At 41.4% G+C, this 19,679-nt stretch overlaps 1 protein-coding gene across 17 annotated transcripts in view; it reads right to left on the bottom strand.

Annotated features, from left to right (window-relative positions):
• EXOG (exo/endonuclease G) overlaps positions 1-15,743 on the bottom strand; it is a 33,674-nt gene extending 17,931 nt beyond the window's left edge. For 13 of the 17 annotated variants that reach the window (XR_012652721.1, XR_012652718.1, XR_012652712.1 and 10 more), the window contains exons 1-7: positions 15,583-15,743; positions 14,137-14,286; positions 10,487-10,626; positions 8,642-8,718; positions 5,503-5,617; positions 3,516-3,777; positions 1,496-1,647 (exon numbers count right to left, since the gene is read on the bottom strand). Coding sequence is in view for 4 of the 17 variants with exons in the window: in XM_075044776.1 (XP_074900877.1) it covers positions 1,496-1,647; positions 3,516-3,777; positions 5,503-5,617; positions 8,642-8,718; positions 10,487-10,626; positions 14,137-14,286; positions 15,583-15,730 (1,044 nt within the window). In the remaining 13 variants the exon portion in view is untranslated. Of the gene's footprint in view, positions 1-1,495; positions 1,648-1,674; positions 2,534-3,515; positions 3,778-5,502; positions 5,618-8,641; positions 8,719-10,486; positions 10,627-14,136; positions 14,287-14,843; positions 14,928-15,582 lie in introns of those variants that run through there. The other 4 variants (XR_012652726.1, XM_075044840.1, XM_075044833.1 and 1 more) reach the window with 3 other exon arrangements.
• Between the last annotated feature and the right edge of the window lie 3,936 nt (positions 15,744-19,679).

A 19,679-nucleotide genomic window follows, 5' to 3' on the forward strand; every position in this document is an offset into this window, starting at 1 on the left:
TTTTCATTTGTACATCATGTCTAAATTTAGGGCTGACAGAGCTCTAGTCGTTTACACCAGCTGATCTAAGATCCAGCCCTTTGCATATAAGTTTTATGGGACATGTATAATGGACCTAGATCCGTTAGTTGCCTGTGTAGCCTTGAGCCCATTTGGAGCAGCCAACAAACAGTAACAGTCCCCAGGTTTACTTCCTCCTTTAACACGGATTTCTTCCCCCATAGTATCTTGGCTAGGAGAAAACCTCTCCTACTTCTGAAAGTTGACTGGGGAAAACCATGAAGTACCATCTTATATTTGAGAGGTGCAATTTCTTTCCCAGGGACTTAACTTGCCACAGAACTAGATGACACATAAATATACCTTCTGGTACAGTTACTGTGCATCTCTGGCCCAGCCTAGTCATTTCATTTTGAAAGTTAAACAGCAGACATGATTCCAGTATGAACATAGTATGTCACTAAAAAGTACATAAAAATGTCTTCTTCGAACAACAAACAAAAGGTTATCTAAACTGTACTTTCATTCACCAACCAGAGTCAATTCTTCTTAAATTAGTATTTACTACAATGGCATTGGGAACAAGAAGGGTGGAGCATGGAGCATGACGCAGTAGAATTATTGCAAAACTCATATTTCAAACTCCAAATCTGCTGACAGAGGAAAATCACTAAAGTGACAGTCACTGGAGAACAGTAATATATAAAACAAGACAACGTCATTTTGATTTGATCTGGACAAAGATGAAAAACCTGCATCTGCCTCTCCAATGACACAGAACAGATTTTTCCTGTTGGCATTCTATTTTACATATATTCTCAAAATATGTTTTTCAGATACCAAGCACAGTCATCAATCTACTCTTTGCAATAAAAGCCTCCGCTGGAGACAGATGAAATGACAGAACACATCTGAGGATACAGCAAGTTCAGCCAATAGATAGAACAACACTGGCATCTAAGGAGTTCAAGGTTAAGTCCCTTTCTGGAATTAAACAGCAAATGGTACCAGAGTCCAAGCAGGAACTGGGAACAATGCCATGACCGATGCTCTGTTTTTCCTCTATAGTGATCTAAAAATAACCTTTTTGGATGTCTGATGAGAAAAACACCAGCCTGTAAAGCCACGGATATATATTTCACCACTCCTTTAGCCAAAACCAAGGAAACTAAGATTGAAGAGAGAATCTGAAACAAATCAATGCAGACATATTCACTGTAGTACTTCTGTGTTTTCTTTTTTCCGCAGTTCTAGTCTCAGAGAAGAAAAACATTAAAAAGGAGCTTAGCCTTAAGTCACATTGCCAGATTATAGGTTGTGAGTTTCAGCACTATTGTGTATACTACAGCACTTCTCCTTAAGCAGCATATAAAGAAAAAGGACACCTTCTCACACCAGCCTCCTAAGTCCAAACAATGAGGACTAAAAGCCTTTCATTTCTAAGTCACTTGTTTGAACCTAGCAGAGTTCACTCTGAAAGACAGACAAGAGGTACCTTTCCCTTCTCGTTCAGCTTCCAGCTCTTAGTGTTCTTGGTTTTGAGGCAGAATCCCAGACTACCAAAATCAGCGGCAATGACTGCAATTATATCCAAGGCATCTGTCTGCAAAGAAGTCTCCAGTGCTTTGACAGGTTGTGTTTCCTCTTCTAAGTGTATGTGTTGATGTAAGAAGAAACAAAACACAAAAAAACAACACACCACTACTCCACTCTGAAGTCTCTCCCCAAAGGACAATTTCAATGGCAAGCACAAGAACTTATGCCATGAAGAGAATTCAAAATTACAAAACAATTCTCAGGCTGTATTTATTTACACTAAGGAGTGTAGCCAAAGAGGACCAAATACAATAATCTAATATTTAAAACAAAAAAACCCAAAACAAAATCAACATTTTACTTTTCCCACCTGTAGACAGCATTATCTGTACTTAAATACAGCTTAAATACAAATCAATTTACATAATGACTCTCACCATAGGAAGCTGACTAAAGGATTTATGTGGCCAAGTTGTGAAATGAAAACATGAAAAACATCATTCCACCATTTTCAATCTCACACTGAACTTCACTTCATAGTTTATATTAAGACCAAAACTGATAAAACAATCATAAAAGACCAGAGTTGTCATCAAACCCAAAGATGATGAAGACATCTTGGCAACAGACAAGAACAGAACGATATGGTAATCAAAGCAGCGTGGACATTTTGTGCCACTATTATTCCATCACCATATCCTGGTATCGAGTTATTTTGAAAAAAGGCAGTAAGATGCAGTGCCTGCTCTTATTTTTACCTGTGGAATACTAAAATTTACATTTCAAAACCAAAATAGGGAGCCACAATCATTTTTCAGAAAAGGTAATCTTTCTCTTCTAAGTAAACACTTTCTCTAAAGAAAAACTAGAAGATGATGACCAAGATTAAAGTGAAGCAGTTGATAGATGCAGTTGATAGATGATTCAGCTGCTTCCCGGAAAATCATTTCCAGTTATAACATGTTCAAGTCAGCTCAGGACTTTTTAATTCTTTGTTCTGTAAGACAAATATATAATTTTGGTGATAAAAAATAAATGCAATATCCTGACAGCTACAAGGAGGTAAATTCCAGCAAGCTGTGTGCAAGTCTGGCCACTCTTACAGTACCACTCTGCATGACAGTAAGCCAAATGCTCAGCTCAAGACTATTTACAGAGAACATCTCCCTCCTGCTCCCAGCTATGTGCTTTTGGACATATCCCATGCTGTTACCAGTAAGTGCTGGACTCCTCTGTGTGCTGCTCTATCTTTCTACGGCAGTAGAAAACAAGCCCAGTAAGCAAATAAGTACGGATGGTTTTCTATTGCATTGGGTAATTAAGCATCTTGTGGAAGGATCTGACAGTCATCAGCACTGGTAGATGAGGGAAAGGACTGGAAAGAATAACGGGCAATAGCGAAGTCAGAACTCTCCCTCTGGGTGGCAAGAAACCATTGCCAGCCTAAAGCTGGCTTTGCCACTAACTTGTCACGTGGCGTTGGTCATATGCCTTTAACCATGGCTTATTTATCCACTTGAAAATGAGCACATTAGTCACCTTCCTCAGAAAAATGTGGTGAGAGCTGAAGTTTGGAACTGCCACTGAACACGAAAAAGACAAATTATTATTACTGCATTTTCATATGCATAACTGTTTTGGGTTTGTGTGGTGGGGTTTTGGTAGTGGGGGAGGGGGCTGCAGGGGTGGCTTCTGTGAGAAGCTGCTAGAAGCTCCCCCAGCTCCAAGTCAGACCTGCCTCTGGCCAAGGCTGACCCCACCAGAGACAGTGGTAGCGCCTCTGGGATAATATATTTAAGAAGGGGAACCTGCAGCGTGGGAGGAGATTGGAATGTGAGTGAAACCCCTGTGCAGATACCGAGGTCAGTGAAGGAGGGGGAGGAGGTGCGCCGGAGAAGGGGATGCCCCTGCAGTCCATGGGGAGATTGCAGGCTGTCCCCTCGCAGCCCATGGAGAGGAGCGGGGGAGCAGATGCCCACCTGCAGCCCGTGGAGGACCCCACGCAGGAGCAGGGGATGCCCCTGAAGATGGCCGTGGCTCCCTGGGAAAGCCTGCGCTGGAGCAGGTCTGTGCCTGAAGATCGGCCCGCAGAAAGGACCCATGCCAGGGAAGCTCATGAAGGACTGCAGCCCGTGGGAAGGATCCACGCCAGAGAAAGGACTCACGTTGGAGAAGTTCATGGAGGACTGTCTCCCATGGAGGACCCCACACTGGAGCAGGGGAAGAGTGAAGAGTCCTCCCCTTGAGGAGGAAGAGGTGACAGAGACAAGGTGTGATGAACTGACCGTAATCCCCATTCCCTGTCCCCTGGCACCGCTTGAGGGGGTAGGTAGAGAATTTGGGAGTGAAGCTGTGCCCGGGAAGAAGGGAGGGGTGGGGGGAAGGTGTTTTAAGATTTGAATTTACTTCTCATTATCCTTCTTTTGATTTGATTTGGAGTAAATTAAATTGATTTTGCTTCTTCCCCAAGTTGAGTCTGTTTTTTGCCTGTGACCATGAGTGGTGAGTGATCCCTCCCTGTCCTTGTGTCGACCCATGAGCTTTTCTTTGTATTTTCTCCTCATCCTACCAGGGCCAGGGGAGAGGAGTGAGTGAGCGGCTTCGTCGTGCTTTGTTACCGGCTGGGCTTAAACCACGACAATAACACCTGACTGACTGGAAAAAAAACCAACAACAAACCCAAAACTAAAGCTGTGACTTCATCATGGTCGAGGTTATAGACATGTGCAGGTGGGGACATAAGGGACAGTTTTTAAAGGAGTAAAAAGCTAAAAGCAAACAGGAAAAATTACATTCTATCGTGACTGAGTTCCAAGTTCAATCAAATTGAAATCAGCTGTGTATTTATAATGAAGAAATTGTGCCTAAATCTTAGCACTAAACAAGCCAGTGTTGAAAGCTGAACATCTCTCTCTTTTGTGTCTCTCATATCCCTCTGAAACAGGGGCTTGTTATAGCAAGCTCATTCATTGCTCCTCAGAGAACTAGTTGGACAGCTGAATCACTCATGAGCTGAAGGTGCAGTTGATCTGAGTACTTATTTTCAAGGAAAAGTGTTTTTTCAAGAGGCACAAAATACAGCATTTATTATTTGCATTATGCTAGCTTTCATCTAGCAACTGAAAAAAGCAATAATATCTCATTACAGTAGGGGCAATACTCCCTCCCTTGAATAACTTACTATGCTTCGATCCTACAGATGTCTAAACACATGCTTACAAAGAGTAAGTTAGGATAAGCAATAATAAATTCACCTCTCAATTTCACAGCCTTTCCTATCTGTCTGTCAGTGACAGTTTCTAGAGACTCTGCATGATCAATCCTCAATCTTCAGAGTATTTTAAGCAGGTAATGAAAATGGGGGACCAAAAGAAGAAGGGTGGGTATCAGTACCATGGACCAGTGATTACACTGCATTCACTTAAAACCTACTGAACTTGAATGAAGTCTTTCAATTGACTTTGATATGCTCAGAATTTCAGTTGTGTTGCAAGGCCTCATCTAAGTAACATATATGGGATATCAGCAAACAACTGCTTTTGAAATTAATGGAGTACAGGCATTCCAATACCCTATATAATTTTGAGAAACCCACATTATCTTTGTATTGCACTGTTTCTAAAATACATCAATAAATGACTGAATAAATGCCTACTCGTCAGCAAAACCCACTAACTCTCTGCTTAGATACTGTCCTGTGTTACAGAAGTCAGAAAATAGTTTTACTGCAGACTGCGAACAGACATTTAGTAGATCTTTCTAAATAGAACAAATTATTTTAAAATTATACTTTTCACATGCAGGCAAGATATAACATCTCTACTGAACTTGTCCCAACTAGTACTGGACATTTTGTACATTTTGCAGGTACCAGGATGTTGAACTTTATCAGGCTACAATATCAATTTTAAATAAATAAATAAATAAATACCACTGCACTGTTAACGCAGCAACAAATACACATACCTGGTAAGTAACACTCTTCTTTCCATCATCATTTGTTTGAGGCAAGGTCAGAGGTCCAGAAACTACCCAAACATCCTCAAATCTCTCAGTCAATTCCCGACAATACATTTCCATTCTGGAACATATTTGTCAGACAGGGTAAAGTCAGCTGGGAAAACTTAACATAATAATCTTTGAAACATACTATGAAGGGCAAGATGAACTACTGACAGTTTGGGAGCATTTCTCCAAACTCATGCAACTGACTTGCAAACCGAAGAAGGTTAAACACAGGCCCAAGTCATGCTTCCCCCTTGTCCCAGGTTCACTTATCTACAGATAGGCACGTGTTTGAAAACAGTATCTATAGCCTTACCACCTGTCCTGAAAATCTGAGTTCTCTACTTAGTCCCACACTTGGCACTAGAAAGATACTGTTGATAGTAAAATACTTGTTTTAAACAGCAGGTTGTGGTGTTCTTTCTTTGAAAGGTTTTACCACATTCCTGGATTTATATGTTCCTCCCCAAGTAATCAATGTCCTGCAACAGACAGCTCTTTCCATAGCTCAAAGTACTTAGAAAAGTTTCTATGTGCCATTCCCACTAAGTCTACCTTTTTTTTTTTTAATGTAATACTGTTTAAAAATAAAGTGGTAACTCCAGAAATACTAATGTTATTTTTGCTTTTTAAACTAATTGATTCAGTTTACAGCATAAAGTATTTCTGAAAATAAGAAGGTTTCTGGATCATGCCTATTTTACATAAAACAAAAGAATATAGCCCATTTTTGATCTAACACCCCAAGTGTTACAGAAATCACATACAGCGAGCACCCATTGGTCCTTTACTACAGATAGAGTTGCACTTCACTCAAATGGACAAACAGACCAGAACATGAGACAGATGAGCCCAGCTAACTTGGCTGTCTCTGAAAAGGGGAGGTTTCATGCCCTTCTCTCTCTCACTCCTGTTCCTCATACCTCTCCCTTGGGCCACTTTTAGCACTCTTCATCTGTCAACAACCCTGAACAAAATCAGTCTTTTTTTTTTTGTGCTGGGTTAGTGAGTTAAATTAGCTCACACAAATCAGAATTAGCAGGAGTGAGCCCCACGAATCAGAATTAGTAGGAATGAGCCCTTTCTTCTTTGGTAATAGTGAGCTGCCATGTGATACACAAAAGCATCGACCACAAGCTAATTTTTTTCCCTGCTGTCGTCAGCTTTGCTTCCAAGCAGCTCAGCTCCTCAGGCTGTCTCACGGCATGGCAATACAAACACCACCTGGCACAAGCAAAGAATGGGAATAAATGCAGCTAGGGAGCAAACTGCTTTTGGTGGCAGCAGGGACAGAGATCAGATTACAGTGACCATGAAATTGCACTCAAAACAAGACAGAAAACAACAGTTAAACATCAGGAAAGAAAGAAGCATGCATGTTGGTGGGAAGAGAATGAGGAATAAATACTAAGGTGCAGTTAGACCACACCACTGAACTATTCTAATAGCTTACTATCAAATAGCTTGCTGAAAGATGCAGTCCTGCTCTCCCCTTTCCTACTGCTCCCCTTGTCTGCCCCAGCTGAACAGTCCTACTCCATCTTCCCTGTTGGCTCTGGCACTCATCTCACCAGTTGATCCAATTTTCTAATCTGGCAGAAACGTAACCAAGCAAAACAAAATGCGAATCAGTTTAACTGGGTTAGCAAATGGAATTGACTCGCCCTAGTCAGGCTAGTACCAGAGCTGGAACTGGGAAAGCAAAAACACATGGCTGGACGGCGAACACCACTTTAAAAAAAACCACATTGTTAAACTGACTAAGCTGTATTGTCTACCTGCACCTCAGAAAACAATTCAAGAAGCAAGCAATTAAAAAAAGAGAAAGGAAGAGAGTACTAAAGCCAGGAAGGGATACAACACATGTGAAACACAGTATCCTTAAAACTATTTATCATTAAACAAGTGACTGACAAAACAAGTGGCACAAATACTTTGTTCATTTATTTAAACTGTGGGGATAGGGTACTAGAGTTGGGAGAAAGTGGTAATAGCTGCTTAAATTGAGGGGCTGACAGTGCCAGGGGAAATTTTCAAACACTCCCCATGATTTCCTGATTAGGCAGAGATCCTGCTCACGGGAAATAAGAAGGGTTTCCAACCTTGAATTGGTACAAATGCCTAGCTTTGGTATACGGAAATTTTATGCTCAAATAGTGGAGGTATTAAAACAATACCAAAAAAAATCTCTTTAAAAGTTACAGCATTTTATTTGTCTATAAAACAGTATAACCTTACTGAATGCCTCATATGATTTTATATGCATTCTTGTAAAACTGGAAAGTAGTGTGTAGTTGAATGATGATGCATTTTTGATAGACTTTTAGTACAATACCGTACATAAATTTGCTAACCTTCCCTTGAGCGATCCTTGTGAAATTCATCATTTTCCCCTCCTGTTTCTGAGTCGTAACATCCTGTTAAGTCCTATGCAAGAAGCACTGGATGAATGCTACTTTTATTAATGTTTTTCTCTGCTCAAAGGAAGGAAAGAATAAAAATCCTATGTGAATAAAGTTTAAATTTATCAACGACTCACTTCACCTCAAAGCCGATCTAGCCGGCGCTCACAAGGGACAGAGAACCTGCCTGACTGCTACCTGGAAGCCAGCACTCAAAGAAACACCTAAGACCTGAAGTAGTCATGACACAGTGGGGAGCACTCAGTTTTCCAATTCAAAGTGAACTAATGTCCACATACAGAGATGTGAATACTCTCATACTGGAAGCGCTTTTTTGAGGAAGAGATGTTAAAGCAAGATCTAAACCCATTCCTTGCTTCTACTGAACTTTCCTTAAGGACAGAGATGTTAAGCCTGGTACCTTTACCCACATCAGCCAGAAGAAGTAATTTTATCTATTCTAAATAAATGTCCTCTACAGTTTGATTGAATAAAGAACAAAAGTAGTCATTTTACTGTTCTTGCACTGTAAGGACTGAGCTGCCTTTCATTTCAGAGAAAGTTTCTATGATCTCTACAGATAGCCTATAAAGTGCTCTAGAATACTTGGATGTGAAGAAGCTTTATAAATATAGCATTTTTGATTTATGCCACTGCCTGGTATTTTCCCCTTAGTTTACTTACAAATAATTTCTCACCTGTTCCAAAATCCAGCATTATTTTCATAATTCTGAGGCACAATGTTAGAAAGGTAGAATGTTTCAGCCATAGCTCTCTGCATAGAGAAAGATAATATAATTTCATTGAAACATTTAAGAGCTGAAAACACATTTTAGAAGTTTCTTGATCAGAATCCATTTCTAATTTAGTCTTAACATTATCAACATAAAAGGTCAGAAAAAAACTAAGTCAGAACATCTACAAAATTATTTTGGATCAAGATGTGCATAACTGAGGTGCAAACCTTGCAAAATTTATCTACTTTTTTTTTTTTTTTTACAGAAACATAGGACAAGAATGTCCTCTTCTAGAGGCACAGGAATTACTATGTCACCCAGTGTCAGTTTTGTAATGTCTTTGGAAGTAACTAGCTGCTCTTCTTTTTGAATGGAAAGATGCTTTCACCCATGCTTTTCATTTATTTGGCTGCCTAATGGCTAGCTTTTTCTTTCCCTTACAAGAAAAGGTTTATTAAAAATATTCATAAATATTTTACAAATACATAACATGCAGGCAATGAAATGATTTATGAGATCATAATGGTCAAATATCCACACATCTGCTTTATTTCATCTTTGAAAAGTGCCATAAACCTCTCTGAACTAAAGCCCACATATCTCCAGATGTGAACACCCTGGTGCTAAAAAACTACGCATATCCAGGGGAAATATAGGAGAAAAAATTTCCAAGATCTTAACCCAGAATCTTCATAGGTCCTGTACTTGTCAGTATTTTTCACATAGTACTTCTTCAAAGTGAAGGGGCTGACAGAAGTCCTTAGGATAATGAGCAAACACTACCTGCACTAATTAAACTGTGAAATTAAATTTTTATAATCCTGTATTTGAATGATTGTATCATCTCACTGCATTTCAAGCCAGGTCCAGGATCTCTCTGCACAGGTAGCTCACCAGCAAAAACTCCCCAGATATCATAAATAAATAACCACAAAGACATTTCGAGTAGAAATAAAACAACTGGTTCTTTCATCCACCACATGCCACTGAGCTGTCACTCTGCCCCACTGCATACTATTCTGCCTGGCAGAAATACAAATTTAAACTGCTTCTTAATTGACAAATGGCTGCATTAGGCACATTTCACAAGAGGATCCAATAAATCCAAGGCTGCTTTGTTAGTCAGCCAAGGCATTAGGGCATGCTTTTCTTACAGCTCAAATAAATGGCAGGTGAAGACATTTTATAGACTGAAAGAACTATGGCAAAAGAAGGTTCTAATTTACCTCATGCACATTGCCAGAAAGGAAAAAGCCTTTTAAATCATCCAGGCAATCCCCTTGCCAATACAGAACAGTACTTAACAGCACCTTTGCTTTGCCCAATCTAGCCTTAAACATCTCAGCACCTGTTGGCCAGAATGAAGTCATCGTTCCCTGTCTCCCTTTCACTGAGCTTCAGAAGACACTTTCGTGGTTTGTTTGGTGAAGGTTATAATCTTCATTTTACAAGTAGACAATGTGACATACAAAAGGTTGAGATGACTTGCTTACCACTATACTGTACAAGATATGCTCACATCATCTCTGCCCAACAAGCTAATCTAGGTGTGATTTAAAGAAGAGAGGTATGTCACCAGAGGATGCACCCGATTTATATGCCCGAAGCAGACTGTGAGAGCATCTTACAGTGCTCAGTCAGGAATAGACCTTGTAACTCCCAAGTCCAAGTCTGTGCATCAATAATGAGATCATGTTCCATCTCAAAACAAACTGCAAAAGGAACACTACACATTACTTTTAAGGGTCTTTTGACCCTTTCCGACTGATAAACACAAATTAAAAAGAAAGAAAAAAAAAATCCTACTGTTGAAAATTTGTTATCTCCTGCTGGTGCCATGTGTCCTCGTGACCATCCACTCCCAAGGTAGTCTTCATTGACAGCACTAAACATTAGAGGGATGTTAGGATCTGGTCGGAATTTACAGTGCCTTCGGTCTGCATTGCCTGAGGAGTAACACGCTAAATTATCAGGTTACCATTAAACCATCATAACAACAAGACAAAAAGAACTGGTTCTGTCACATCCTGCCAAATGACCCATGCTTAAGGATTCAACACATTAATCTCCACTGAGTACTTTTTTCCTCAAGCATACAAGAGAATTCAACTTAAATATGTGTGCTCCAGTCCTAAATTCTTTCCCATTACACATTAGAAATTCTAACATGCTTACTGTTTTATAGAGAAAAAAACAAAAGCAAAATACATTAGTCTTAACAGAAATACAGATAAATATTAAAGGCAAGATTGCTAAAGATATAAACCAGTATAGAATCACTTTTTAGGACAATGAAGATATACAGATCTTCACCAGCTGCAGTTCCATTTTTATGTTTGATCTACTACAAGTAATTCTTCTTTTTCCAAGTCTAGCCTGGAAGTAGAATGAGTGTATCTTGATAAAGTTACACTTGGTAAAATAATAAACCCATTTAAGAGAAAGCCTTAAGGGTTCTGTTCTTCACGGGCACAGAAATAAGTGCAGAGCTTTCCTGTTAATTTCCAAGATTCCCCTTCTGTCTTTCCAGACGTTTGGGAATTATGCACAAAAATGACTAGGCCTAAGTCTTCTGGAAGACAAAAACTTTTTGGGGGAAGGGTTGTGGGGGGACCTAACTTAACTGTTGCAGAGATGGCAGCCCACTCTAAGCTGCTGTCTTTGCTGGGGAGACTGTGACTCCTTCCCAGATTTACTGGCCATACACCTGCATTTGTGTCCTTGCACTGTGTAGAGTCCCAGTCAACTCCTTGGAAAAGATATTACTCTGAGTGGGCTGCAACTTTGAGACCACTTCAACCCAAACACAGACCACTTCCTTGGAAAAGTGATGGCCAGAAGATACTTGCATGAATTATCCTGGCACTGACAGCCTCCAATAAGACACCATCCGAGGGAATGGCCTGGGACCCAAGAACATCCATAGTTAAGAAGGGTGCTCCAGCAAAGCAGCAGAGGCACATGCAAGGGCTGACTTGGCTGTCCGTGTGCAGTGGGTCAAGAGAGCTGGAAAATAACTGGCTTAGAGCACCATCACTGTTGCCCACAATTTTTTTTCTCAAATGACAGTATAATTCAAAGTATCTACAGCATACTGAATTTTCTTTATAAAATTCAGGGTGTCATCTTAGGCATCATATCACAGATGCAATATACAGGACCATTATATAGTCTCTTTTCATTTAAGCATGAATCAGGGCTGGCACACACCAGAGAGAATTTTCTCAAACTTGGCACTTCATAAAGCACTTCCTGTTGCAATACAACGTGAGGGGCAATTTTCAATAGTGATCACTGCTAGTTGTTAAAATTATTCTTTCTTCTATAGCTGACTGTGCATATCTACACAAACTGCATGCACTCTGTTTTTTTTGTCATGTCAGTATTATCACTGAGTGCATACGCGCTCTATGCTTCCTTGTGCGGTGTACTCAGAACAAAGTGCGGTACACGCTCTCCACTTGGCAGCTCCCTGAAGAACCCACGAATATGCAAGGACTGCAAGGACCACAAAGAAGGAGGGAAGGGGTGGAAAATGAGCATGCATATGGATAATGCATCTCTTGGAAACCAGTGCTTGTAAGCAATTTCCTCTTTGCTGACCATCTGTTCATATGCCCATGGAGATGATGTCAAAACAGAGAGGTGGTCAGAGCATCTTTATGCAGCGCAGGTAGAAGGAAGGAGCTTCACTTCTCTTTTCTTTTTTTAGTAAAGCATGTGACATGATACTTCAACACAGGATTGATGCTTAGGAAGCAACATTGACAAGTTTATCAGTATGCAAAACAACAGAATTCTTATTTTTAAAAAATCATATTTAATCTCAGTATTTAAGACAAAGTGTAATTTATCAATTAAATTTGAAAAATGGAAAAATATATCCTCATTTAGTCTCTGTTCACTGCTTTGACAAAAATGGCTAATTTCTTCTGTAGCCAGTTTTGTACCTCTCATTTATACATAAAGCTAATTTCTTTCCACCATGTTTTTTAAACTTTTAAGTTCTTACTTATCAATAAATTTTTTTACATCACATCCTTTCAAAACTCCAGGACATGGAAGGTTTTTCTGACCTTCCCTGAACAACACAGTTCTGCCTCAGATCTGAATTAGAGTAGCTATCAGAAGTAACTCAGAGCTGAATGCCTCAAGATGTTTAATTTCAACTTGCAGGTTAGTTGTATCTGATCATTTGGAAATCATTTTAACAATTTGGCTCTTAAGGCCTGCTTGAAAGTAAGCCTGGAATTACTGCTTTCTTCTCAGAAAGAAGTGGAACCAATGATGCTACTTAGGGGTTGGTTATAAATATTTTCAGGATCACGCTTTTAATTTTGAAAGGTAATTTGAAGACAGTGATTAAGATATATTTAGAGGGCTACCGCGTTCATAAAACATTTTACAGTTATACAGTTACCTCCATTGCTAATAATTTGCCTTATAAAAACTGAACTAATGCTATAAACTTAATTTACAATGACTGTATACCACTCATATTTCATTCACCACTGACAGTAAAAAATCACTGAGCCTCTGTCTTGCATAAAGAAGAGGGGAGAGAGTATTAGATAATGCACATCAGAAAATACAAGAGAACTGCATCAAAGTAAATAATGGCTGCAGTGAGTAGGTAATGCCCTATCTAGCTTTGAACAATTACAACCGTTGATGCCCTTTGCTCCACTTCTATCTCACAAACGGACATACATCTTTTCTTCCCATTCTGAGCAAATCTCTTTAAGACCTATAGATGAAACAGTCTGGCCACTAAAGATGTTGACTCCACAAGCATTCACACATATGGGGCAGTACCTAAACTGACATAAATTGGACCACAGAACTAACTACACTAGCTAAGGAAGCAAGAGCAATTTCTATGCACTTGAGCAATAACACTGAACTTTGCAAGTCTGAGTTGGGTAAGGAAACTTTAATTTTCAGCGCTTCATCTTCTCTCCATTCATGTTTAAAAAAGTTAAGCTTCCCTCCTGCAACATTACTTAAGAGTGTTTACACTGACACAGCTATATTGTCTGGTGCTTACCGACTGTTTCATAAATTCGTAACAGAAACTTCTCCCAGAAGGTAGCTCTAGTTCTCTTCATTCCTCCCTTTCATACTCAGCCCTTGGGCCAAGTATATATTGCAGGCTTCAGGATGTTGTACGTTCAATACCAGACTAGTCCCACCAAGAGAAAGAATACTGAAGAGGCCTGCCAACCTGCAGTGACAGATCTCTTTTAAACCACTGGCAACATCAGCCTTAATACTGTCACGAAGCTGACATCCACGCAGAGGCCTGCTGCCTCCAGTGGGATTGTGAATGTGTGGAAAAATCCATACCTAGAGATCAGTGTAGGATTTTTCTCCCTGCCTGCTCCTGGGTCCACCTTCTGTGAACAGCAAAGCCCATTTTGGGCGTCATAAATGTAAGCAAATAAATACCTACATACCCAGTGTCTTCTGTTTTGAAATATGTTCAATCACCCATCTAGGCACCCGTTTTGCCTGGTCATAAGACAGTGCGTGATTTGTGTAACATCTGGTCTCTGTTCCAGCTTCAGGGAATCCATATTTTTCCAGCAGAGACTCTTCTACTGGTTCTAAGGATAACAATAAACAGAAAGCCACCCAAAGATGAAATGTGATCAGAAACAAGACAGTAAGAAAAACATCTCTGTGGATGTAAACATACCATATAAGGAACTACTTGAGGTTACTACCACAATTAAGACTTAAAAAAATATTAAGAGAGCTATCCAGTGAAACTCCGTTCTACCAAAAAAGTGCATTTCACCTTGTCCTCACATGAGGAACTCAGCTCTAGGACTAACTCATGCACTCTAATGCCTACATGCATCTACCTAGCAATCGCTCTGGGCTGGCCTTCAGAAGAAAAGGTATCAGATATTTAGGGACAAACCAGGCAACAAGGAGTTAGGGACACAGGAGATCAACACACACATTTCACCCTTCGGAGCTGGAAATCGCACTACTCCTCATAAACTGAGATGTATGAGTTAAGCACAAGTGCGAGTCCTGCCCTCACTGAGAATGCTTACACTCTGCTGAATGAATGAAAGCTTCACTTTGCGATTATTCTTTTTTTTTTTTTTGCAAACATTTTTCTCTCATGGAGGAATATTTACATCTGTCTTACTGACTTCCTTGTGCTCCAGCCATCTGTTCGACAGCAACTCGCCTTTTTAGAGCTCCTCTTCCCCTGCTTTCCAACACTCCAGTACTTTTAAAGCCTTGAGGCTGCAGAGAAAAACCATTCATTCCCACCGGGCCCTGGTGCCCCCCAAGAGCCCCCTCCTCGTGCCTCACACCCCCACCAGCCCCCACGGCAAGTGGGCCAGGGTCTTCCCAAGTGAACAGCCACCACCCGCGGGGCAGCGCTCGGGAAGCAACACCTGAAATTTAGTGACGGCCTGACCTGAACTGCGTGTTTAAAAGTTATTTTATATTATTACGGGGATGTTACCAGAACACACAGGACAGCTCTTCTCCACTCCCCACTGCAACACGGGACATTTGCAGCCATCGTGGCAGCCGCACAAAACCACTTACCTCGCGTGTCACCAATGTTTTGGCGTGAGCAGGTGCAGCAAGGGGAAGCTGTTTTTAATGCAAATTACAGCCCAGCATCCCCAAATAACCTACTTACCCCCCCCCCCCTCCAGCCCGGCGCAGGTACTCGGGGAACTCCCCTCCCTCCCGACCCACTTTGGGCACCCCAGGACGGAGAAGGCTGCTCCGAGGGGATGGAGCGGGTTTAGGGGCCGGGGGGGGAGCGGTCTGTGGGGACCGTGGCCCTGCTGAGGCGCCGCCGCTCCCGCCCCGCGGAGCCACGGGGCCGCCGCGCCCGAGCCTCCCGCTCTGCCCGCGGCTCTTACCCTCCGGCAGAGCTCTCCCGGGGACCGTCTCCGGCTGGCTTTGGCTGCGGAGGAGCCGCCACGCAGCCCAGCACGACACGGCGGTGCCCGCCGCGGCCCCGCAGACGAAACCGCCCAGAAAGCGGCGGTGGCGGGGGAAGGCCGCCATGGCGGCGGGCGGAGGCGGGAACGGCGGCGGCGGCAGCGCCCCCTGCCGGCCCGCCCGCGGCGGTGCAGGCGCCTGGCCGCCATGGCGGCATCGCCTCAGAGGCATCGCCTCAGCGCGGCGGCGGCGGCGGCGGCCACACGCGAGGAAAAGAGCGAAGGGGGATTTGCCCGAAAGCTGTGGAAAAGGGAGGACGAAGGCGCGGGGCTCGCCCTCTCGGGGACTACAGGGACCGCCCGGAGAGGGGTGGCTAAACTAGTCCCCCGCCAGCAAGGCCAGGGGCAACGGCCCTGGGCTCCAGCCCCGAAGGATGGTTCGGGCTTGGGTTTAGTCACCTCTTGGTGATTTGACCTCAGGCTTTCTATCAGGAAAAACACCAGCTGGATTATTACTATTTTTCCCCCACAGGTGCCTGTTAATGATCATAGTCGCCTCATGTGGGTCCACTGTAAGCGTTTCCGGCCCAGCACCAAGCAAGAGGCGTTTTTGCTGAAAAAAAAGGACCAGTTTAGCAAAGGAAAACGCCAAAACATGAAGGCTGTGTCGCCACGCCATCACTTTACTGCGGGCAGCTTGCCCAGAGAGAGGTCTGGCCACGCTTCAGTTTGTGGCTGAGGGAATCTTTCACGTTGTGGGGATTACAGAGCTCATTGTGTTGTTATGAGTACAGCGAGCTCAGGCTTTTTTGTTGGGTTTTTTTTAGTATTTTTGCAGGCCCAGTCCCCCTCACCTCCCTGAATTTTGTTTAGTGCTCAGCTGAAACTGGAAAAAAAACCAAAAAACCCAAACAAACCCATGGCGTATGGAAGCTGCATCTCAGTCCCAGGTCCGACGCTCGCCCTGACGGCAGGTACCTCACAGCCACTTCCCCAACCGGGAACCCTGCAGTACTTGTGCACACTGTGTGTTTGCGAACAGCTTCCCTCGACCGAGGAAATATCCAGCCGTCCTTGTCAAGGACCTGGCTGTGCAGTTGCCGTGGGCACATCATGAACAGGGGCATGCTTGTTCATACTGTTCATGGCTCTTACACCAGCTGTACATACAGCGTAACTTTCACTTCCAGCAATTGTTAAGGTAGTAGCAGGCAAGTTTTTGTAAATCAGGTTGGAACCGTTTAGGTGATCACTGTCCCTTGCTCTCTTCTCTGCTCCTCTGCTAGAGCTGGTGGAAAGGAAGGGCAGACACTTCACTGCACGGTCCTGGGATTTAATTCAAACCCCCAGTCGCTGCCAGTTGCAGCTAGTTGCTGGACTTTATTGATACAGCTTAACATGCACGTAATGCTCTATGTGAACAGTTCTTTGCTGGGAATGATAAGCAGCGTTACCACAGTGCTGCAAGAGGCCACACACTTAAAAGCATACAGCAGTTCGAGCCAATTCCCTCTTCCCTTTGGAGGAGTTAGCAAATGATGGGTAGCAGAGGCCTCAGCTATGCCTCTGCAGGGATTTTGTCAGGGATTCTGGATAGCAGAGATGCCATGAAAACACCAAACGTTCTTCTATAAAAAAGGAAATACTCCAGCTAGATGCCAAAGACAATAAAATAACAGTGATTTTTAACGTCGCACAAACAAGAGAAGCAATTATTTGTAATTTACTGTTTATTTTCATATACAAAAAGATAAACTTGAAATAGTTCTTTCTAGTTTTTTTCCTCCTATCTGTTGGGGTGTAGCTGCTTCACACAGGGCAAATACTACATTCATACTGGTTTATTCGGACACCCAGTGCAAAGCTGAAGCAGCAAAACTCCAACTTGGCAGATCTAATTTCAAACTTGAGACTCATTTCTAAAATACCACAGTAAAAAGGAACAAAGATCCACTGCAAATTCATGAACTATGATACAATGTTCTTTCCAAAATGTCTTCATAACTGCAATACAATGGATGTCTGCATTAGGCCATTTTATGTATACATTTTATATATATATATATACTTTTGCAGAATATATATATATAAAATATATATATATAAAAAATCAGCACACTTCAATCCAAAAGGGGTTACAGCAACGAGCTTAACTCTCTGTATACTTTTTTCTTTAACAGGATACTTTAGTATAACTTTTGTTAACTCAGTAGTACAAGCTATCTCTGTTCTACATTTTTATAGCTACAAGAGTGAAATATAACCTACAACATTTACATTTCACATATCTTGGTATACAAACAGTACTTATTGAATTTGAGCCAAGGACCAAAAGACTCTTTAAAAATTATTTCACCATCTGATAGAGCTTCCTGTAATTTACACTCAGTTTATTCTGCAATCTTCTAAATCATTTACGTAATTTCATAGTTTGAGTTTAAATCCATTCAAACTGGAAATCCTGGAGAAACAGGTTACTGCAAACTCTTATGTATACTCTATATATACAAGTTAAGTAACACAGCGTAATAAGACTTAGCTATTTATCCTAAAACTGATATACACATATTTCACTACGCTAGACAAGTCTTAGGATTTTTATTTTATTTCTTTAAATAAAGCACAAATTTAGAAGTAGCTGGTAAAACTTACAATAAGATGGTTTTAAATGACAAATGGTTAGGGTGAGATTTCTTTCTGCTGGTGCCAAAACATTTTCTTGTGAGTTTTGTACTATGCTGTGTTGTTTAACTGTATGTGTCTAATGTTACATGCAGAAAGCTCTTTCCACAAGAATTGACATCAAACTGTACTTAAGTCAACTTTACAGTATAAAATTTGTCAAACTTAAGGACAAATGTGAAAATATTAACAGGTGAAAGATCAGGCTTTCAACTCTATCATGAGGATCATGCAGAATTCATAAGGAGATAGTTTGAGCAGATTGACAATGGCATTGTGCGGACTTATGGCATAGAATTGAGGTTAAGAATGTTACTTAGTTTGCAGTAACCACCTCCTTCAATTCTCATCCACCAACAGATTGACTTTTGCATCACAGTTACTCCATTGGAAGGCCAGCAGCATTGCAAAATGCCTCCTTCTGGGAGATTGTAGTACTTTTGTAAATGATTTACCAAAGATAATCATAAACCATCAATAGCCATAGAAACATTTGACAGTCAAGGAAAAAACGGGGGAAGAGAAACATCTCCTTTTGTTCCTTTAGTAATAGTAAATTAATTACTAACAATTACTTACTAGTAATTAATTAATTAAATGAGTTACTAGTAATAGTAAATTCATTACTATTGGGATGGAAGGCTACTATTTTGTCCAAGTAAAATACAGACCGTAATGTTACGTCAGCTACATGGATACATTTTTTAAAAACAGACATTTGGGAGGGGAATGTGTACAGTAAAACATTAATGAAAAGAATGGTCTAACTTTTTGTTTTTCCCCAGAAAATATATCCGGAACAGAATTCTCTTTGGGAAAGTACCATTAAGGAGAAGTCGCTGTGGTTGAAGGTCTGCTTTTACGAGAAGGTTCTTGCAAGAAGGTAGTTGGAAAAAGGAAAGGGCCAGACAGGTTCTCGGTCTTGCCAACATGTTTTTTGCTATCCACAAAGTTGCTGTGGTGCTAAGTCCACCTTCAGGAGCTATGAAATGCCCCAACCTCCTCCCCCTATTCCTCTGTCATGGTTGGATTTTTGGTTTGGGCTGGTTTGGGTTTTTTTGGGGGGGGATGTTTTAACAGGGGTGGCAATGCAGAGATGCCAGTGACTACTGAATTAGGATTTTAATTGACTAGGATGGGTACTGGTTAAACTCCAGTTCCTCAAAGCAGTGGAAAAGTTGAATAAAGTATGGCCAATGCCTTCCTTTTCACAAAAACAGAAGCTATGAAGTCTTCCCAGAACATGCTTTAGTTTTGCAATACTAAACCTTACCGGAATGTTGTACACTGAGGTTTTTTTTATTGTTGTTGTTTTTTAACAACTGGAAAGATTAAGAGGCCTCTCCTTCAAAATGGGCCAAAAAATGCAGAAATAGTGTTTTAATCACATCATC

Source organism: Buteo buteo, chromosome 2, assembly GCF_964188355.1.
Source record: "Buteo buteo chromosome 2, bButBut1.hap1.1, whole genome shotgun sequence".
In the NCBI taxonomy this organism is placed as follows: domain Eukaryota; kingdom Metazoa; phylum Chordata; class Aves; order Accipitriformes; family Accipitridae; genus Buteo; species Buteo buteo.